Here is a 21,328-nt window from a genome sequence, read left to right on the forward strand (position 1 = left end):
CTGCTGGCAGGAAAAGCCAAAGCAAGCTGTTGGGAAAAAATACATTCCTGCCAAATAACACCCTTGCTCTTTAAGGGGTTATTCCCCTTTTCTTATGCATTCAAGAAGATGATAAACAACATATGGCTTAACCGTGGTGTCCCCGTCTGGAGAAGAGGTGCCGTGCCTACCTCCCAGAGGCTCTCCAACTTGTAATTATGGCTCCAAAGTGATGCAAGATCCCTGTGTGAGCGGCGTTCCATAAAAGACTGTTGTTGTTCGACGTGCCGTAGAGCATCCACGCCGGCGTGGAGCTGTTATTGCACCAAAACAGGTCAGGAGGGAACCGTCCCTGCCCGGGGAGGTTGGACGGGCCAGGAAGTTGAGGCAGGAATGACTGAATGTGGCCGAGCAGGTTTGGGACAGAAGTACCGTATAGAGACAGGTCTCAGAAACCCACCCCCAGCAAAGAATTCCCCCCCCCCCCTCTTCCAAGTTGTATTTCCCCAGCAGCGTGAGCGTGCCGTGGGCTGGGAGGACTCGGCTTTTACGAGTGCCATGCCCAGATTTTTGGGTTTAGGGATGGAGCAAAAGGAGGGGTTAGAGCCTAATCCCCCTCGCAGGGCCGAGGAAGGAAGTTTGGGTTGTTTTTTTTTTGCGCTGCCGGAGCTGGGCAGAGGGTCAGACTTTTCAATGTACAGTGTTTCTAGATCTGGAAGATGATAGTTAATCTCAGCCGGGGTTTAATACGCTGTAATACGAAACTGCCTGAGACTCCAGTGGCAGTCAAATCCCCTTTCAGTGGGCACAGCTCCATTATTTAAAAATCAATAATAAAATATGAAGCTTTTATCGATCCCCCTCAATTTTATTTTTTTTTTTTTTCCATCCAGGAGGGTTTGGTGTTTTTTTTTTCCATCGCCGGTGTTTGGCTGTTTCTTACTCAACCTCTTTGTTTTCCTGTGGCATCTTCTTCTCACGTACAAGTCCCTGAGCGCGGCGGGGCAAAAGCCAGTGTCTCTTTTTTGGGGTGAGAAGGGCCTTTTCCATCAAGAAAGGGGAAGGGTCCTGGGGTGATTAAACCTTACGGTGGAGGGGTTTGCGGGGGGGGCGGGGGGATGACTTTTTGATTAAGGCAGCGCTGGGCTGCCATGCAGGTGACCTGCTGTGGTATGGGTGAAGTTTCTATATCATGGAACCACGGCATTGTCAGAGTTGGAAGGGACCTTCTAGAGATCACCCAGTCCAACTCCCCTGCCAAAGCAGGGTTGCCCAGAGCACATCACTCAGGAGCATCCAGGCAGGGCTTGAAGATCTCCAGAGAAGGGGACTCCACCCCCTCCCTGGGCAGCCTGTTCTAGGGCTCTGGCACCTTCGCCTGAAAGAAGTTCTTCCTCATATTTGAGTGGAACTTCCCATGTTCCAGCTTGTGCCCGTTGCCCTTGGCTTGTCACTGGGAACCACTGAAAAGAGTCTGGCTCCATCCTCCTTCAACCCACTCTTTAGGAACTTGTAAACATTGATAAGGTCTCCCCTCAGTCTTCTCTTCTCCAGGCTACAGAGCTCCAGCTCTTTGAACCTTTCCTCCTAAGGGAGGTGCTCCAATCCCTCCATCATCTTTGTTGCCCTATGCTGGACTCTCTCCAGTAGATCCCTGTCCCTCTTGAACTGGGGGGTGCAGGACTGGACACACTATTCCAGTTGTGTCCTCCCCAGTGCAAAGCAGAGGTGGAGAATGACCTTCCTCCACCTACTGGCCACACTCTTCCCTGTGCAGCCCAGGATCCCGTTGGCCCTTTTGACCACAAGAGCACATTGCTGGCTCATGGATAGTTTCCTATCCCCCAGGACCCCCAGACCCTTCTTCTCAGCAGTGCTTCCCAGAAGATCCACCCCAAACCGATATTGGTACCCGGGGTTCTTCCTCCCCAGGTGCAGAACCTTACACTTCTCTGTGTTGACCTTAATCATAGAATCATTGAGGTTGGAAGAGACCCTTGGGATCATCGAGTCCAACCATCTACCCTACTCTACAAAGTCATCCCCTACACCATGTCCCTTAGCACTGCATCTAAACGGATCTTAAATGACTTTGTAGAGTAGGGTAGATGGTTGGACTCGATGATCCCAAGGGTCTCTTCCAACCTAGACGATTCTATGATTCTAATCAGGTTCTTCTCTCCCCAGTGCTAAAGCGGGAGGGGGGAAGGGTATGAGGGCTGGATGAGAAGCCGAGGGGGAAACCTCCGGGGGGTGCGGGCAACCCCTTCTTCTTCCCCGCGGGGTTTGTATCTTTAAAGCGGGGCGGGAGGCGTGGTGAAGCCGGGGAAGGAGCCAGTTTCCTGCTTTCCCCCGGCGGCGGCGGCGGCGGCGGAGGAGGAGGAGGAGCCCCCCCCCCCCTTCATCCATCCATCCACCCACCCACCCACACATCCACCCTTCATCCATCCATCCATCCATCCATCCTTCCACCGCCCTCCATGGGCCGGCGCTGCCGGCGCTGAGCGCCCGCGGCGGGGGAGAGCAGCCGCCCGGCAGCCGCGATGAGCGGCGGGGAGGTGGTGTGTTCGGGCTGGCTCCGAAAGTCACCGCCGGAGAAGAAGTTAAGGAGATACGTAAGTCTCAACCCACCCCAGCTCTTCTCTACCTTCATCTTTTTGGTTTGTTTTTTTTTTTTTCTTTTTTTCTGTGCAGAAATGCCTTTTTAAGATTACCTTAGCTTTTAGGAATGCTAGAAAAAAATTCCAGTTGGAACAAATGCAACGTATTACCAAAAAACAGGATAGATATTTAAATACTCAAATCCATAAAATAAATCAAGATAATAGGAGCAAATTAGGTAGGCAGGGACACATTTTTGACACCTGTAGACTTTTATTCATTCCTCAGAGCATGATTTCCTTTCTCAGAACACCCCCATAACGGTCGCTTCCCCCTCCACCCCCCCATCCCCGCGCACGGTTCCTATTAATCATTGAACGTCCGAAGCCTTTGAAGATAGCACCAGTTGGGGCTTTGATAGCCCTTTGTGCCATTAGTGGCCGAGATCAAACACTTCAAAGAAGTTGTAAAAAAGAGGGTCCAAATGCCAGCTCTGTCACATTCCCCCCCGGCTCATTGAAAGGAATAACTGTTCTTTGCGCCCTCCGCCCGACGGGGAGCGTGGAGCTGCCACCCCATGACTTGGCACATCGTTCCCCGGGATGAAGCCGGGGTCCCGCTCCCTGATTCCAGCCACCAACCTCTGCCAGGCTTTGGGACCCAGCCTCTGGGAGAGAGCTGGGTGCTCTCCCATCCAAGGAGGGAATCGTCCTTCGGTCCCGTCGCTTTGGCTTGCATGGATTTTGGGAATGGGAAGCAGCTGGTGTCTCCCCCCTCCCTGTCAGTGCTTGTTATTGATTGATGGAAGCATCGCTGCCTCCTCTTGGGAGGGAGGTGGATGTCTGGAGAGCCCTGTCACGGGGTGATGCAGGGCTGGAGGGGTATCCCATTTGTGATCTGGTGTTTCCCATGGCCAAAATGGGTGCAACCCCATAGGTATTGGTGATGCCACATCCCTTTGCGTGCCCGGTCGCTCTTGGCAATCCTTTCCTTGTGTGCCCCATTCCCTTCGAGGGATGATCAGGTTGGCTCAGGATGGAGCCGTGAGGGAATACAGTTCTTTTCCTCCCTGTTCCCCCCTCCAGCCCCACCAAAATGTACTGTGACAACGGTAAAACCGTGTGTTTCCACGGGAAATATCAACCCCCCGATGTCTGTAGGCAGGCTTGGGGGGGGGGAGCTGGCCAGAAGAAATGACTTGGTGCCTGCTCAACTGTGGAGGATGCTTTTAGCTTAATGGAGCAGGGCACCTTCCTCCCGCAGAAATCAACTAATTGCTGATCCTGAGTCACCAGTGGCCTTAACTCATCAAACATCGTTAGCTCCCCAGCGTCTCTCCCCCCTATCTCCCCCCCCCCCCCCTACACCCCGTGAAAGGGCACTCACATCACCTCCTGAATATCCAGCCTGTGCTCCAGCATTCCAGTGAGAGCCAAATAAATCTGCTCAACTCTCTCTGCACGAGGGTGTGACACCCCATCAGCAAACGCTAATTATCGACGGGCATAAGAGTGCTTTTCATCCAGATGATAACATCCCAAAGTGCTTTGCAAGCCACCTATGTTTTCAAAACATCCTCATTCCCCCCCCTCCCCAGCCTCTACTTCGAGAGGAAACGTGGCCGTGCTGAGATGTGCCCATCCGTCCCACGCAGCCTCCGCAGGGCAGGAAGCCCCCGCTCGGCAGATGTCACTCGAGGGGATCTCGGTCCCGGAGCTGTGGTCAGTGGGACTTCCCTTCCAGTCACGCCGTTTTGCAGCGGCTTCCTGCTCTTGGTGGCTGGATTTGAAAACGTTGACCTTCACTGGGACTGCTCCTCGCTCGGTGGCGCCCCATTCCCTTGCTTTTTAATGCGTTATTATTAGTATAATAGTATTTCTTTAAGTGCGTTGTGCATCCAGGGTGTTGGTGCATTGATCAAGTTAAATCATAGAATCATAGTATGGTTTGGGTTGGAAGGGATCTTGAAGATCATCAAGTTCCAACCCCCACCTCCCACCAGACCAAGTTGCTCAAAGCCCCATCCAATCTGGTCTTGAACCCCTCCAGGGATGGGGTGTCCACAGCTTCTCTGGGCAACCTGTTCCAGTGCCTCACCACCCTCCCAGGAAAGAATTTCTTCCTAATATCTAATCTAAATCTCCCCTCTTCCAATTTAAAACTGTTACCCCTTGTCCTGTCACTACACTTCCTGACAGAGTCCCTCTCCAGCTCTCCTCTAGGCTCCAAATTGTTCTCTTGGAACAGGTTGGAGAGAGAAGCTGTGGCTGCCCCATCCCTGGAGGGGTTCAAGGCCAGGCTGGACGGGGCTTTGAGCAACCTGGTCTGGTGGGAGGTGTCCCTGCCCAGGGCAGGGGGTTGGAACTTGATGATCTTCAAGATCCCTTCCAACCCAAACCATTCTATGATTCTCTTTGATGGCAGTTTCAAGCAGGTGAATGTGGTAGATCCTGAGGCTGGTGGCTTTGCTCCCCTAAAACCCACCTTCGTCTCCAACAAGCCCACATGGTTGGACTTTGGTTTTCAGGTACAAAAGGCGAGTTTTCAGCCACCAGGGTGTTACTCCGGCTTTTGTACGGACTCAAAGGGAAGGCGCTGAGCTGCTGGCTTTGCTGCTTTCCTTGTGCCTTCGGTTTATATTCTACTTTGAGACCTCAAAGGAGGAATCTCAGGCTGCAGGATGCTGCTAATCGGGTTTGAAGTTCCTGCTCTGGCCGTATCGACACGGGGAAGATGATAGATTTATTTTTTCTTTGACAAGTGCCTTTCAAACGTACGTGTCTGCACATGGGTGTGTGGCCACTGCTGTCCTTGAAACGCTGTGCTTTTATAAGCCTGGTTTTGTTTTGGTTTTGCTTTTCAAGGAGAACCTTGGCAAGAGGGGAAGGTGCTAGATTTTCTTTCTAAATTCCATCTAGAGAAGTTGGGGAAGGGTTTTTTTTCTCCACCCCTGGTCCACGCAGCCTTAATCTGCATTTACAGCAGGACCCGCTCGGTTTCATTTTAGAGGATTGTGTTTACATGAGATCGTGGGATGTTTTATGTAGGACCTTTTCGTACAATGCCCTGGGAAATATCGGGGTCCGGAGTTTCTCTTCCGTTGGGTGACGTTCATCTGATCAGACAATGCCTGTTTCAAGGCTGAGACAAATTGTGCCTCTTTTCTGCCTCGTAACTGAGGACAGGGGTTCATGTGCAGCCCATGATCTCAGATGAGCCCTATAGATGCTACTGTAATATCGATAATGAAAGGTAACCAAACAATCAAAGGTCAAAAGTAATGGAGAAATCAAAATGCACCTTCTGCCTCCAAGCTCCAACGTCTTCTTGCTTGATTTTGTTTTGTTTTGTTTTTTTTTTCCCAGACAAACACTTTTGTACCTTCAATGAATCACAGAATGGTTTGGGTTGGAAGGGACCTTTAAAGGCCATCTAGTCCAACCCCCCTGCATTGAGCAGGGACATCTTCCACTAGATCGGGTTGCTCAGAGCCCCGTCCAACCTGACCTGGAACATTTCCAGGGATGGGGCATCTCCCTCCTCTCTGGGCAACCTGGGCTAGTTGGGGCACCGCCCTCATTGTGAAAGATTTCTTCCTTAAATCTACTCTGAATCTCCCCTCTTTTAGTTTAAAACCATTGCCTATCATAACAGGTCCCCACCTTCTCCCCTTCTGACTTTCATGTGTGGAAGGGTCTCCTCATACGCAGCCACCAAGCCCAAGAGCTGTCCTTTAGTTATATCCTCCCGGTTCCTCCTTAAAACAGCCATGAAAAAAATAATAAAATAATAAAAAAAACCACAACCCAACCCTCCAATCCCTAAACAAAACCCTTGGCTTCAGTTGTGTGACCGAGGAGCCGAGAGCAGCGCGTGTTGTGCCGCTCCGTACTGACTCACTGTCTCCTGGTGCTCTCCCGCTGGACGTGCCTGTCTGTTGTCTCCCCAGTTAGACGTGGGTTTAGAGTGGTGTTTTGTGTCTCTCCGCCGCCCGGCACGATGGGCTTTGGGGGTGGGCTCTCTGGCAGAAAAGCAATTTTATCATAACAGGTCCCCACCTTCTCCCCTTCTGACTTTCATGTGTGGAAGGGTCTCCTCATACGCAGCCACCAAGCCCAAGAGCTGTCCTTTAGTTATATCCTCCCGGTTCCTCCTTAAAACAGCCATGAAAAAAATAATAAAATAATAAAAAAAACCACAACCCAACCCTCCAATCCCTAAACAAAACCCTTGGCTTCAGTTGTGTGACCGAGGAGCCGAGAGCAGCGCGTGTTGTGCCGCTCCGTACTGACTCACTGTCTCCTGGTGCTCTCCCGCTGGACGTGCCTGTCTGTTGTCTCCCCAGTTAGACGTGGGTTTAGAGTGGTGTTTTGTGTCTCTCCGGCACGATGGGCTTTGGGGGTGGGCTCTCTGGCAGAAAAGCAATTTAAAAAAAAAATAATTGCTGTCGTGGTAGAGGAGCTCTTAGCTCCCCGTCGTTACATCAGCCAGCTCTGCCGGCTCCTTTATGTACCGTGAAGTCAGAGTGTTTTCTGGCTGGCTGAGATGTGTGTCTACGGTTCTGACTAAAACAAAAGCTTCTCCTCTTGGATCGGTTTTACAATCCTTTGCTGCTTTTTTTATTTCCACCCCCCCCCGCTGGTTTAACTGGGGGGAGAGTTTGGCTTTGTGCATCGGTGGTCGTGTTTGACGTCAAGCAGAAGCAGTTTAGTCAAGGTCATCAAAAGACACGCTCCTCTCCTATGGGGTGAGCAGGAAAGTTTAAGGGGGGCATAAAAGAATCACAGAATGCTATGGGGTTGGAAGGGACCTCTGGAGATCATCTAGTCCAACTCCCCTGCCAAAGCAGGTCCACCCAGAGCAGGTTGCACAGGAACATGTCCAGGTGGGGTTTGAATGTCTCCAGAGAAGGAGACTCCACCACCTCTCTGGGCAGCCTCTTCCAGGGCTCTGCCACCCTCAAAGTGAAGAAGTTCCTCCTCGTGTTTAGGTGGAACTTCCTACGTTCAAGTTTGTGCCTGTTACCTCTTGTCCTGAAGGTAACAGGCTGATCTACTGATCGCAGCCCTATTCCTAGGGGTGACTCCTAAAGATAAAGAGCTTCTTTTGGTCCCTCATATCCCACCTGAAGATGCACAGCAAGGATATCCTCATTAAATACTTCACCCCCCACAGGATGAGGGCTGAAGTAGGACCACCAGAGTAGAGAAGTCTTAGACTGCTGAGAACATTGGGGTACCAGGTGAGGTTTGGCACATCTACTGATCGCAGCCCTATTCCTAGGGGTGACTCCTAAAGATAAAGAACTTGTTGTGGTCCCTGAAGTAGGGGAGCCCCTCATATCCCACCTGAAGATGCACAGCAAGGATATCCTCATTAAATACTTCAGCCCCCACAGGATGAGGGCTGAAGTAGGACCACCGGAGTAGACAAGTCTTAGACTGCTGAGAACATTGGGGTACCAGGTGAGGTTTGGCACGGTGCTGATCGGGATGAAATTTTAGAGCAGGGAGAGAAGAAAGGAGATCCCCTTAACTCTGCAGCAAACCAGAAAGAAATGGATATTCAGCAAAGTCATCTCTTTTTCTCTCCTCTCTAAGGAGTGTTAGTGGGTAGGTCTCACCTTCAGCTGTGCCCTGCCCGATTCGGGATGCTCCCCTCTACCCAAAGTAGGAAACGGTTGCAGAGACTCCGGAGAAAAGCACCCAAAAAAATGAGCAGAAACCGAGAAAACATGGAAAGACTGAAGGAAACGAGGTTGTTTAGTCTAGGGATGAGAGGGCTGAGAGGAGAAATAACAGTCCTGGAGCATGTCAAAGGTAGCTGTGAAGGGGAAGGGAGTAAACTTCTCCGTGGCCAGCGGTGGGAGGCCAAGAACTGCTGAGCTCAAGCTGCAGCCAGGGAAGCAAGTGTTAGGAAAAAACTTCCTAACCTCTGGAACCAGATGGTTTGGGATGGGCTCGGAGTCTCCGTCGGTGGAAGTTTCGATGGGCAGAGTGGCCAAACTGCTGATCCTGTTTTGAGGCAGTGGAATAAATTTGACAAATTCTCCAAAAGTCCCTTCCAGGGCTGGTTTGGGGGAATTTATGGATTTTGAGCCTGAACTCGGGAGGGATAGCAAAGAGGCTTTAGGGCACAAATCGTGTCACCTGGATCTGCTGGTGGGACCCAGGGAAGTCCTCTGACCCAGTGCAAACAAGTTTTCTGCAGAAAGTTTTGACAGCCCTGAACTCCATGACTTTGCATCTTATTCCATCTGTCAAGCTGCCTCGCTACACCCTGCTCCTCCCAGGTAATCTCCAGGCTTGGTTCAAAAAGACCATCAGGTGTCTTAGCTGTTGTCACCTGCCCCATGATTCAGAGGAGGGATGAAGTCTTGCTCCACCGGAGAAGGTTTTTGAGGTCACGGGATGCATTTTGCTTGCAAGGGCAGCGCCCGCACGCGGTCCTGCAGCACCACCTCTCTTGTGCAACCCTGCACGAAAGTCACGCTCCACAACTTGTTTCTCTGCTGCATCATTGCTGATGAGTCAAAACACACAACCCTCTCTCAGGGTCATTTGGCTTGGGTTTGGGTTCCTTTGCCTACTGTAGCATTCATTGTCCAGGGGCAGTCAGATGGGGGTGGCATGTTGCCATGATGACACTCTACTCTTGATGTAGTAACTTGCAGCCCCTGGAAGGATAGTTATGGGGATGATGGAGTCAAACTCTTCTCAGTTTTGGCAGGTGGCAAAATAAGGGGCAACAACTACAACCCAATTTTGGAGGTTCAGGTCGGGTCTTGGGGAAGTTCCTTCAGTAGGAGGGTCATGGTGCAGAGGAACAGGTTCCCACAGAGGCTGCAGGGCCTCAGTCTTGAGCGGTTTTCAAGACTTGGCTAGAGAAAATCCCAGCTGACCTGATCTAGTCACACCTCAAATGCAAGGTTGGACTAGAGACTTCCCCAGGTACCTCCAACCCAATGTTTCTGATGCCTCAGTGGCATAGTGCAGTGTGGAGCCACCCATCTAGGAAGCAATATAGCTGCTTTAGCCCAGCTCTTGCTGCAGGTGGATAGTCCTTGTTCTGTTTTCTACCAACACAATGGACCTGTGAGAAGTGCTGTTCTAGGGCATTTCTTCAGCTGCTGAAACTCAAACTAGTTTGGTCAGGGCTAACCTGAGGCATTGCATTGGCCGAGGTGGACATACCCGTAGAGGTAAGGAGTCCACGTGTGGTGTGGGGAATGAAACTGGTGTATTTTCATGGTGCTTTGGCTTTGCTTAAGACAGCTTGAGTGAATCCTGAGCTGTCTGTCATGACTTCAGAGCTGGCCGATGGTCCTGGCAAAGTCCACGGCAGATGTGAAAGATGGATGGTGGCAAAGCACAGGTTGAACTTTAGAAAGACAAACAATACTTAAGGAAAGTGTAACAGGAAACTGGCTTCATTTCTTTTTGGAAGAGAGCAGAAGTGATACTGAAACACTTTTTTTTTCTCTCTCTCTTTTTTTTCTAGTGAGTGTCAGATGCAAGAGGTGATGTAATAGTGTTTACCAGACTGAAGCACATAATTTATAGTAGTGACTCAAAGGCAGAGAAAGTATTATTTATTTGGATTACGGTAGCAGCTGAAGAGACTGGGATTGGGGCTCGATGGGCTGGGTGTTTGGGGAGACCACATCTGCCCTGAAGGGTCTGGTTGGGTTGGGAAACCGAGGCACGGGGCACGTCAGTGGTTTGGCTGCACTTGTGCTCGGGGTCATTCCCACAGCTGGGAACTCAGCTTGGCTTTATCCCTTCCCCCTGAGCCAGGGGTTTCTGAGCTGCTCCCCTGGCTGCTGGGGAAGCCTGATGCTACAGAAAGGGATTCAGACATTGGAATGGGCTGCCCAGGGAGGTGGTTGAGGCACCATCCCTGGAGGTGTTCAAAAGACAGGTTGATGTAGTGCTGGGAGGTATGGTTTAGTGATGATGATGCTTCTTGTTTGTTGTGCGGGTGTCTATTTTTGTCAGTTAGGTTGATGGTTGGACAAGATGATCTTTGAGGTCCCTTCCAACCTAGAAGATTCTGTGATTCTGTGACTGCAACCGGTCCCCAGGAGTACATAGTACTTCCAGCAGGGATTTAGACAGTGAGAGTGCTACGGTCATCTGGGGGCTCTCTGAGATGAGTTGACCCAGAAGATTTGGAAATCACTGCTTTTCGTATAAACTGCCCTTCCTTTCAGTGTTCCCATCAAGTCTTTAAAGTCTCACTTCCTTATCGTAATGCTTAGGGTGGATCTTACAGCACCTAAGAGTGGTGGCAAAGCGTGTTTATCCCTATCTCGGGAGATGGGAGAAATGAGGAAGAGAGACTTTGATTTACTTCTGGGTGCACGGAGAGCAGCAACAGAGCTGAAAGAGGTTTCTGAGCTGCTGTCGTTGCTGTTCTGCGTGGCCTCTCCTTCACCTCTCAGCCCTTCTCCGCGGGATAGACCCCATCCTGCCAAGGATATGGCCAAAAGAGGTTAAAGCCAGGATCAACAATATGCAAATGCTTATTATCCCCACACAGTCCTTTGGCTGGGTAATTTCATGGAATTTTAATTGCGGCACACACAAGCATATCGTTTGGACGAGAGGCAGCGTGTAAATACAGGCTGATGTGATTTCCTCATCTGGAGCTGCAAGGGGGAAGCTGTTGAGAGCCTGGCCCATGGCACCAGCTGGGATATCTGGCTCTGGAGAGGCTCCCAAAGCTGCTAAGCATCCAGAAAGTCTCCTGGAGCATCTTGGACCTCTGCTATGGGTCACTGAGCAGCACCTACAGCGGCGCTCCTCATGTGGGTGAATAAGCCAGGAGCAGACCTGCCCTTCAAAGTTTCATTTGGTGTCTCCATGCTCTAGCAGTGGCTCTTCAAATAACACAAATAGCTTGAGAAAGGGAAAAACTTCATTCTCGTCCTGTGGCTGGGTAATTTTATGGAATTTTAATTGCGACACACACAAGCATATCGTTTGGACGAGAGGCAGCGTGTAAATACAGGCTGATCTGATTTCCTCATCTGGAGCTGCAAGGGGGAAGCTGTTGAGAGCCTGGCCCATGGCACCAGCTGGGATATCTGGCTCTGGAGAGGCTCCCAAAGCTGCTAAGCATCCAGAAAGTCTCCTGGAGCATCTTGGACCTCTGCTATGGGTCACTGAGCAGCACCTACAGCAGCGCTCCTCATGTGGGTGAATAAGCCAGGAGCAGACCTGCCCTTCAAAGTTTCATTTGGTGTCTCCATGCTCTAGCAGTGGCTCTTCAAATAACACAAATAGCTTGAGAAAGGGAAAAACTTCATTCTTGCTTCTACATCAGATGGCCTCTGTGCCTTATCTCTGGTCCTTCCCCAGCACACAGTGCTGGGGGCTCGAAAGGAGCCAAACAGGGAAAGGCTGGGTTGGGTTTTTGTTTGCCTTTTCCAGTCTCTCTTCCCAACTGAGAAGTCATTGGTGTTAGAAATGACTTGTTTACACTCAACACTGTGTTAATAACCCAAATAACCCACTGTGGCTGGATGCTTTTAGGCACAAGCTTTCAGAGTTGCTGGCCTGAAAATGCTGGGGCAAAGTGGTCCAGGTCTGACACTTGCAGAGGGACAGGCAGGTTTGTTCCTCCTTAGGCTTTTTTCAGCCTGAATCTGGAGAAACGGGATCACAGAATCACATGGGGTTGGAAGGGACCTCTGAACACCATCTAGTCCAACCTCTCTGCCAAAGCAAGTCCACCCAGAGCAGGTTGCACAGGAACGTGTCCAGGCAGGGGTTTGAATGTCTCCAGAGAAGGAGACTCCACCACCTCTCTGGGCAGCCTATTCCAGGGCTCTGCCATCCTCTATGTAAAGAAGTTCCTCCTCATGTTTAGGTGGAACTTCTTATATTCAAGTTTGTCCCCATTACCTCTTGATCTGTCCCTGGGCACCACTGAAAAAAGACTGGCCCCATCCTCTGGAGACCCACCCTTTAAGTATTTATAGGAGTTGATCAGATCCCCCCTCAGCCTTCTCTTCTCCAGACCAAAAAGACCCAAGTCCCTCAGCCTTTCCTCCTAAGAGAGATGTTCTAGTCCCCTAATCCTCTCTGTAGCCCTCTGCTGTACCTTCTCCAGCATCTCCCTGTTCTTCTTGAACTGGGGGGCCCAGAACTGGACCCAGTGCTCCAGATGGGACCTCACCAGGGCAGAGCAGAGGGGCAGGATGACCTCCCTCCACCTGCTGGTCATACTCTTCCTGATGCCCCCCAGGATGCCATTGGCTTTCTTGGCCACAAGGGCACATTTTTGGCTGATGGTCATCCTACTGTCCACCAGGACTCCTAGGTCTTTCTCCTCAGAGCTGCTTTGGCTTATGGTCATCCTACTGTCCACCAGGACTCCTAGGTCTTTCTCCTCAGAGCTGCTCTCCAGCAGGTCAGCCCCCTGGACACCTCGGTGCCCAGCGAAACCAACTTTGTGCTTATCACAGGTTAAACCAGCAGCAAACGGGCGGGAGGCAGTCAGTGCAGAGCATCTCCTTTCTTATTCATGATGAGCCACAGAAGAGGCCAATATTCACCAATATTCAGCATGTGAAATCACAGAGAATGGAGCCAAGACCTCAAGAAGACACACAGACAGCGTGCGTGCCTCCAGGTGACCACGCTGGCACCTAAGGTATCCCTGCAACCACCTGGTTTTACAACATACAAAGGGAAATTCCTCAAGGTCAGCATGCACAAGAAAATAAAAACTAATAAAGAAATAAAAATCAGGTCAAAAAAAAAAAAGAAAAGCTCATCGTCATCTTCAGCTTGCAAGCTGTGCCTTTAAATAACGGGAGGAAAATATGAGTGCTGGAAGCATATGTTTCTCGCCGTGTAAGATAGCCAGCGGTGCCTGCTTCTCCAATGAATCTGGAATAATTTGATGCCAGCAACCTGGGGGGGCGATTTCATCTCTGGATTTAGGCTTTTTGTATGCGGTTCCCTTTTTTTTTTTTTTTTTTCCCCTGAGCTCTTACGCAGTTTTCCTGGAGAAGGTTAGAATCTGGGAAATCTCGCATCGTACGAAGAGGAATTCCTCAAGGTCAGCATGCAAAATAAAATAAAAACTAATAAAGAAATAAAAATCAGGTCAAAAAAAAAAAAGAAAAGCTCATCGTCATCTTCAGCTTGCAAGCTGTGCCTTTAAATAACGGGACAAAAAAAAAATAAGAAAAGCTCATCGTTGTCTTCAGCTTGCAAGCTGTGCCTTTAAATAACGGGAGGAAAATCTGAGGGCTGGAAGCATATGTTTCTCGCCGTGTAAGATAGCCAGCGGTGCCTGTTTCTCCAATGAATCTGGAATAATTTGATGCCAGCAACCTGGGGAGGATTCCTCAAGGTCAGCATGCACAAGAAAATAAAAACTAATAAAGAAATAAAAATCAGGTCAAAAAAAAAAAAGAAAAGCTCATCGTCATCTTCAGCTTGCAAGCTGTGCCTTTAAATAACGGGAGGAAAATATGAGTGCTGGAAGCATATGTTTCTCGCCGTGTAAGATAGCCAGCGGTGCCTGCTTCTCCAATGAATCTGGAATAATTTGATGCCAGCAACCTGGGGGGGCGATTTCATCTCTGGATTTAGGCTTTTTGTATGCGGTTCCCTTTTTTTTTTTTTTTTTTCTCCCCTGAGCTCTTACGCAGTTTTCCTGGAGAAGGTTAGAATCTGGGAAATCTCGCATCAGTCTGGTTGTCTGCATTACGCTAATACCTAGAAATGAACTTCTCCGTCCAAATGTGAATATTCTCACCCCCAAAATGATGCCTGTTCAGGATGGGAGGTTCACTCGTGGGCCAGAAATGGGGACATTTTTATTTATAGTTGAAATCTGGCTTTGAGGCAGGACCAGTTGAGAAGAGCTCTTAGACATTTCTGTATTAAGCGTTCAAATTGCTTCCTCCTTTCCGTTGCTTGGAAAGCTTTTCCATCTCTGCCTACTCTGGACTCTTCTTCACGTGGCCCCTAAGTTTTTAAATCCTGTTTGTTTGGTCTCTCTTTTTCCTGTAATCTATTGACAGAAATATCTTCTGGTTGTTTTTTTGTTTTGGTTGGGTTTAAATTATTTATTTTGCTTCCCAAAGCCTTTTTGGCCACGTCCAAACTATTTCCATCGTGTCTCCTGGATCAGAGATGCTGCCCTAATAGCATCTCAGTACTTGTTATGCATCTTATTCCATTAAAACCTGGTATTTTCCAAAGGCGTTTGCTTTGGAAGGCGTTTAGACATCTCTTTGGTGGAGTTCCAGCTCCCGCATCCATATGGTAAGATGGAAATAGCATTTTGAGTCAAAGATTTGTGGTCTTTTGAATTGTGTAGATTTTCAGCAATTAAGTTTTGCTGGTGATCGCAGCTGCCACCATCCTGGTTCCTCGCTGACCTTCTGAACATCCCCATGGACTTTGGTGTGGCTGCCAAAGGACGCCAGTTGTCTTGCTAAACAAAATCCTTGGCTATTTAATGTAATACCTGAACGGGGATTACATCTCGTTTCCAGAAGTGATTAGTAAACCTTCCTTTCCCTTTTCTGGTGACTTTGGGGTGTTTTCTAAATTTTCAGCTTCCAAGCACTGTGTGATACGTACATTGTAGGTCTTGGCACTCTGTGCTGCTGTTGACCTGGCTGATACATATGTTTGTCTGCACTTTTTTTTTCTCCTAGTAATGTCAGTAATCATGCTAAATGGGGTTATTAGTCATTGTTACCGATCTGTTCTGCAGATCTTCATCCACGTACTTATTTAAGCATCTTTTGGGGTTTTTTGTTGTCTCTTTATAGGGGAGTAAAGTGAGTTTTGACTGCTTCCTGGATGCTCTCAGCTTGAAATAGTGCCCCATGGGAAAGGAATCAGAATCATAGAATCATAGAATGGTTTGGGTTGGAAGGGACCTCAAAGATCATTGAGTTCCAATCCCCTTGCCATGGGCAGGGACACCTCCCACTACAGCAGGTTGCTCAAGGCCCCATCCAGCCTGGCCTTGGACACCTCCAGGGATGGGGCAGCCACAACTTCCCTGGGCAACCTGTTCCAGTGTCTCACCACCCTCATAGTAAAACATTTCTTCCTGATATCTAATCTGAATCTTTTTTCTTCCAATTTAAAACCGTTTCCCCTTGTCCTATCATTACCCTTCCTGCAAAGAGTCCCTCCCCAGCTCTTCTATAGGCACCCTTCAGGTATTGAAAGGTCGCTATAAGGTCTCCCCGGAGCCCTCTCTTCTCCAGGCTGAACAATCCCAGCTCCCCCAGTCTGTCTTCATAGGAGAGGTGCTCCATCCCTCTGATCATCTTCATGGCCCTCCACTGCACCTGTTCCAGCCGGTCCATGTCCTTTCTGTGTTGAGGACTCCAAAGCTGGACACAGCTGGACACAAAGGAGAGATTGGATGTGTAATTCAGCTCAGGGTTTCAGTCCTCCTCAGTTGTCTCTGCCTTGCAAAGTCCCACTCTACAGAGTGTAGTGTAGTGTAGTCCCACACCTACAGAGGCCACCTTGGCACCTCCGGACCTCCATCCTTCTCATGCTGCTTTCACGCGGGTGCTGTGCTTGAGATCCATCCAGCCCAGGAAGGGGAAAACACAATAAATACCCCCTTCTGGCTCTTTGACAGCTGAAAACAGCCTCTTGGCTTCCATGCCATCAACACCAACGCAGCTCCTTTGACTCTGGCTCTCGGTGTTGTTCCTCAATAACTCCCTCCAGATAGGAACCTCCCAGGAAAACCTCATTTGCTTTGACCCAGGAAGAATCAATGACTCGAGGCTTGTGTTCTCCCTCCCTCCCTCCCTCCCGCCTTCCCTGCCTCCCTCGCCCACTCTCCGTCGCATGTAATGTCAGAGGGAAGTTTCCAAAGGGGCGATGGGGAATAGAAAAGCTCATTGTTTTGGGGGTCAAGGCTCAGGGCTGGGGTGGCAGGAAAGAGGGGAGCGGAGCGGGTGGCTGAGCCCCAGCCCCGTCTTGCCGTATCCATAGCGGATATCCATGCAGACAGCGAGCGATCCGTGACTGTGGGAGGCTTAAAGCCTCTGAGGGACAGAAATAAATAAAATAAAGGAAAGAAAAAGAAGAAGAAAGGCAGAAGAGATGGGATGTGGGCAATGACAGGGAGCGTATGGGGTTCTCCTGGCTGTGCCAAGGGGAAGAAGATGCTGAGAAATGATGCAGGCTGGTCCCTGCAGGAGGCCAGAAATCAGGGACTGAGGTTTGGACCTAGCCCTGACCTTAGGGATCTCTCTCTGAGGCCTCTCCCTGCATGGAGTGAGGCAGGACAGGGAGCGGGGAGTTTTCCTGCCAGCGATCAGGACTTTATCCTGCAGCAATGTGTGTGTGGGTGGACCCCTGACACCAGAGTCTTTGGAGAAGGGTGACGAGAGTGATTAGGAGCCTGGGAAAGCTTTACACGACAGGCCTCCGACACAGCGAGGGACGGCCACCTTCCAAAGAAAGTAAATGAGAAAGTGACCTGATAGAAGCCCATGGGGCTGCCCTCTCCATGCAGAGAGGGGGGCAGCATTTTAGCTTGGCTTGTGGGACTTCCTATGGGAGCACCTCAGGGTCCTTCTGCCTGGAGGTGGCCCAAAGTGTTTGGCACATCAGCAAAGAGAGGGGAGTCCCACTCCATCACCTGAACCCACTCTTGGAGAGGTGAGATTTGCACTTGGGAGAGGGGATCAGACATTTCTGATCCCTCAGCATCAAACACAGAAGGGGAGCTGGTCATAGATGTTAAAGCCTGTAAAATCTTTTTGTTTCTTCATCCTTCAGCAAGTTCTGCCTCTGCTATAGATATACGATGGGGGAGAAACATGCCTCCTCCTACAGAGTCTGAATTTGCACCTTTTAAAGGAGATGAGACGTGAGTAATGCGAATATCTGCAATGGTGGAAGTTGATACCATGAAGAAAACACTGGAAAGGAACAAATTTGATGTTTTGAGGCTTAAACCAGTCAAACAGCTTAGGATAGGTCTTTGCGAGTGATGGGGCTCCCTCCACCTCCCTTTCCAGAGAGTTTCCACCTGCAATGGGCTGTGCTTTTCTCCAAGACTAGCTACATCCATCACCATACCCATGGCCTTGCTCCCAGAGCCGCCTTTTGAGCTCTTGCCCTGCAAAGTCAACCCCAGGGAGGGCCTGAAAGGATCAGGCCGTTGTCTCGAACGCTTGCAAAACACGTTGGCTCAGGCTTCAACTGGGAATCGATCAATACGCTCTTTTTAGCATCAAATCAGTACAGCCAGCTGGCGTGCAGACGGGCTGATGTATCATGTGCTGTCACAGGGAGGTGTGCCGAGGAGCGAGGTTCAAAGACGGAGTCATGTGTAGAGAAGAAGGTTGTCTTCAGGGGTAGGTTTTTTTTTAGTACTGAAGACACTTCACATGCAGCAGAAGGCAGGGCATCTTCCAAATTGGTGTCGTGGATGGTGCTTCAAAGAATGCTCTACGCTCCATAGGTTGTGTTAGTGGGGCTAAAAATGAGTGTTTGTCTTGGGGCAGATGGAAACTGGACCTCGTGTGTTGGTCTGGGTTGGAACTGAAAGAGGGACATCAAGCAAAATCTATCCTGTGCTACACATAGGAGGTTTATGAGGCTTTTCGTGTGAGTTTTTAGTTAACTAGGGCGTTTGATTAAAATATTCCATTTGTGATGTTTCTCTGGCCATCCTGCTCCTTGGAAACGTCTGCCATGAGCCACTCGATGCTGTTAAATGCCACCATTAAGACTAGGTGGGGTGAAGCATGGACCTGCTGCTCTGGTGCTCTTGTAATCTCGGATAGGATCGAGTTCTTGAGTACCACTTGGGGATGAGAAGCTTCAAGATTTGCATTTGTAATTAAGAATAAGAGCTTTTAAAGCTTTTTTTTTTTTTTTTTGCATTTCTTTGTACCTGATGCCTCCCACTAACCAACCGTAGCTTGGGTTGTGGAGGAAGGTGAGAAGCCAGAACGACGTGTTTGGGGTTTACATGCTCCCCTCTGCTGCGTACGTTACTGCTGAATCAGCTGGACTTTAGGCAAGGTTTAACCTTCTGTTTTCACTGTGGAAGGGCCTGGTCAAAACCTTGGAGTTGTTTCCTTCAGGGCATGGGGGAGTTTTGACTAATTATGTATATTTAAAAAATAAAATAAAAATATCAGTTGGCTAGAAAACCAGACATCAAAGCATGATCAGAAACGCAGCTGCAGTGCTCTCCGATTTGTGTCTCAGATGTCCATTCCTTGGATATTCCTGGATATTATCATATCTGCTTCTCCCATTTTCCCACCTTTATCCTTTTCCACCCAAAGCCCAGAGGTGTGGCCTGGGCTTGGGTTCATTTTCTTTCCTCCAAGGTTTGGTCTTTGCACTTTCAACTCTCTCACTGATATTTATCCACCTACCCTGAATATGGCAGGGTCTTGGCATTATAACACCGAGGTGGGTTGCAAGCACAAGGGATTTTAGACTTTCCCTTCCTAACAGAGCAAAGAGTTGGTGCCAGGGGTTGGGACACCCAATGGGTTTCCAGCCTTTCCACCCTTGTCCTGCCAGGTGGCTTCCTGGACTCTTGGCTCTTCACTCTCCCCGCTTTATAAATAGGAAATTAAAGTCTACAGGGATTAAGTGCCTCTTTCAGGGTCTGCAACAAGTCCATGGCAGAGCTGGGAACCAGACACCAACATCCTCCAGTCTCCTCTTCGTCTTCCCCGTTTCTAAGCCGCGTCCCGGCACGCTCTGTCCCCGCAGTCTCGTGTTGAGAAACTCCGGGTTTTCCGAGCCAAGTTCACCTCGCGTGTGCCTTGTCCATGGGATGAGGTTAGGAGTGAATTCAGCCTGTTTAAAAACTCAGTCCAGCTGCCAGACGGGAAAATCTGATGAGTGGAAAGTCAACCAGACGTGGGAAAGGAGGGGGAAAAGGCGAGTGGCCGTTGCCAGCGCCGCGTTCGTTGTGGGTTGCAAAAAATCAGTGGATTTACTCTGGTTTTGGGGGGATAAACACGTGGCAGCACACATGTGTGTGCTGGTAGGTGAACACGGTTGGGTAATAAGAGTAAATCTTGCTCTGCTTTTGAGAGGCTGGGACTTAAAACATGGTATAATAGCGATGGGTGTAATTTTGTACAGTGAGACGCTAATTTACCGTGCTGTTTTGGCCATCAAGCGCAACAGCTAGAGGCTGTTAAGATAATTTAGTGGAGGTTTGTGGTTATAAATACATTTCCATCGTGACTAAGGATTCTAATAGATATTAAATTCAGCCAAAGGGGTTTTAGTATTTTATTTTTTTTTATTGCATACTCCCCAGTGTTTCTGTTTTGACTTATTAATCTTAAGGAATAAGCTGAGGGATGGCTATTAAATGTTTTTTTAACGTATAAAATAGGAGTTCTGAAAGGAAAAAAACAACAGTGGATGATGCAATTAATTTAGTGTAATCCAGTTGTTCAGCAGTGGGGCTCTGGGGTGTCCTACTCTTGGCTGCTGATAGTATAGTGCTGGGTGACATGCAAAGCTATTGTAATGCAATTCTTGGTCATTTACATGTTTTTTTCACGTGGAATGTTTTGGGTAGAAGGGAAGTGAGTCTTTCCCATCCATCTTGGCCTCATGCAAGATAAGTTGTGCAGAATTAAGAACCGATTTTTGACACTTAAACACAACTGCATCCAAAAGTCAAGGTGCCCATGTATCAGCTCAGGACCTCAAAAACCCACAGGACATTAGCTGTGGATTCCCAACCCTGTCCTGCATCCATACAAAGACCTCCCTTCCACCACTGAGAAGCAGGCAGTGTGAGAAGCGATGTGATCTGCTGTGGGAATGCCTCAGCTCGTCCTACTCTGCTGCCTTAATCCGAATAATAACAACAAAAAGTTTGAAGGCTTAGTTTGGAATTGGATAGCTCTCCAAAAATAGGCTCTCCCTGGAGATATCTCCTACTTCCTGCTGGGCTGGAAAAGCTGTGCTGACAGCCTTTGCGCTTGGATATTTAGGCATCTCCTGGAACCTAGAGCATAAAGGAATGCAAAATAATAAAGGAAATCAGTTGGACTTGTTAAATTTAAGAAGAACATTTGGTTTGAGCTTTGGAAAGTGTTCCCCCCTACACTCCTCCTGTGTAGAAAGGTACCTGAGCCAAACCCCAATATTTACAAATATTTTTGAGATCTTCCAGACTTTAGGGCTCAAAAGTTTTTGAGATCTTCCAGGCTAGACCCTCTTTCTATAAATAGTACCTCTTGGCTTGAATGCATCTGAGCTCCTGGAAAATGTGGACCCCAAACAGGGCTCCTTGCATCCAGAGCTGTGTTGGCTCCAACTCCGTCTTCACATGCTCAGAAGCGGGGGAAGGAATTGCATTAAAAAACAAAAAACAAACAAAAAAAAGCCCTGACAAACTTCTGTTATTTTGTTACATTGGAAGGTCTCTGACAGTCTCAAGGAATAGCTGATGCCACTTGGTATATCTGAGGAGTTTGTCATCAGGAGCTTTATCTCCACTTGCATTGAGGACGATGGGCTGAGCCTGGAGACGGCAGGCTTGGAGGTTTCCTCTCTGTGGGATGCATGTTTTGGTACCCTCATCTTCCCAATTTATGGAGAAGATGCTTTTCTTCTAATTCTTAACATTTCGGGGGGTTGTCAGCAGGAACCCACTTTTCCCTTTGTGTGACTTGTATTTTACTTGCTGAGGAGCTGGATTTACAGCATTGAGTAGAGCCACCTCTGCAAGTCCATCTTCA

At 49.1% G+C, this 21,328-nt stretch overlaps 1 protein-coding gene across 1 annotated transcript in view; it reads left to right on the forward strand.

Moving 5' to 3' along the window:
• Window positions 1-2,391: 2,391 nt before the first annotated feature.
• LOC106890951 (GRB2-associated-binding protein 2-like) overlaps window positions 2,392-21,328 on the forward strand; it is a 62,425-nt gene continuing 43,488 nt past the window's right edge. The window contains exon 1 of the mRNA XM_014947095.1: window positions 2,392-2,594. Coding sequence (XP_014802581.1) covers window positions 2,523-2,594 — 72 coding nt within the window. The 5' untranslated portion in view covers window positions 2,392-2,522. The remainder of the gene's footprint in view (window positions 2,595-21,328) is intronic.

Source organism: Calidris pugnax, unplaced genomic scaffold (assembly GCF_001431845.1).
Source record: "Calidris pugnax isolate Ruff unplaced genomic scaffold, ASM143184v1 scaffold121, whole genome shotgun sequence".
Taxonomy (NCBI): Eukaryota; Metazoa; Chordata; class Aves; order Charadriiformes; family Scolopacidae; genus Calidris; species Calidris pugnax.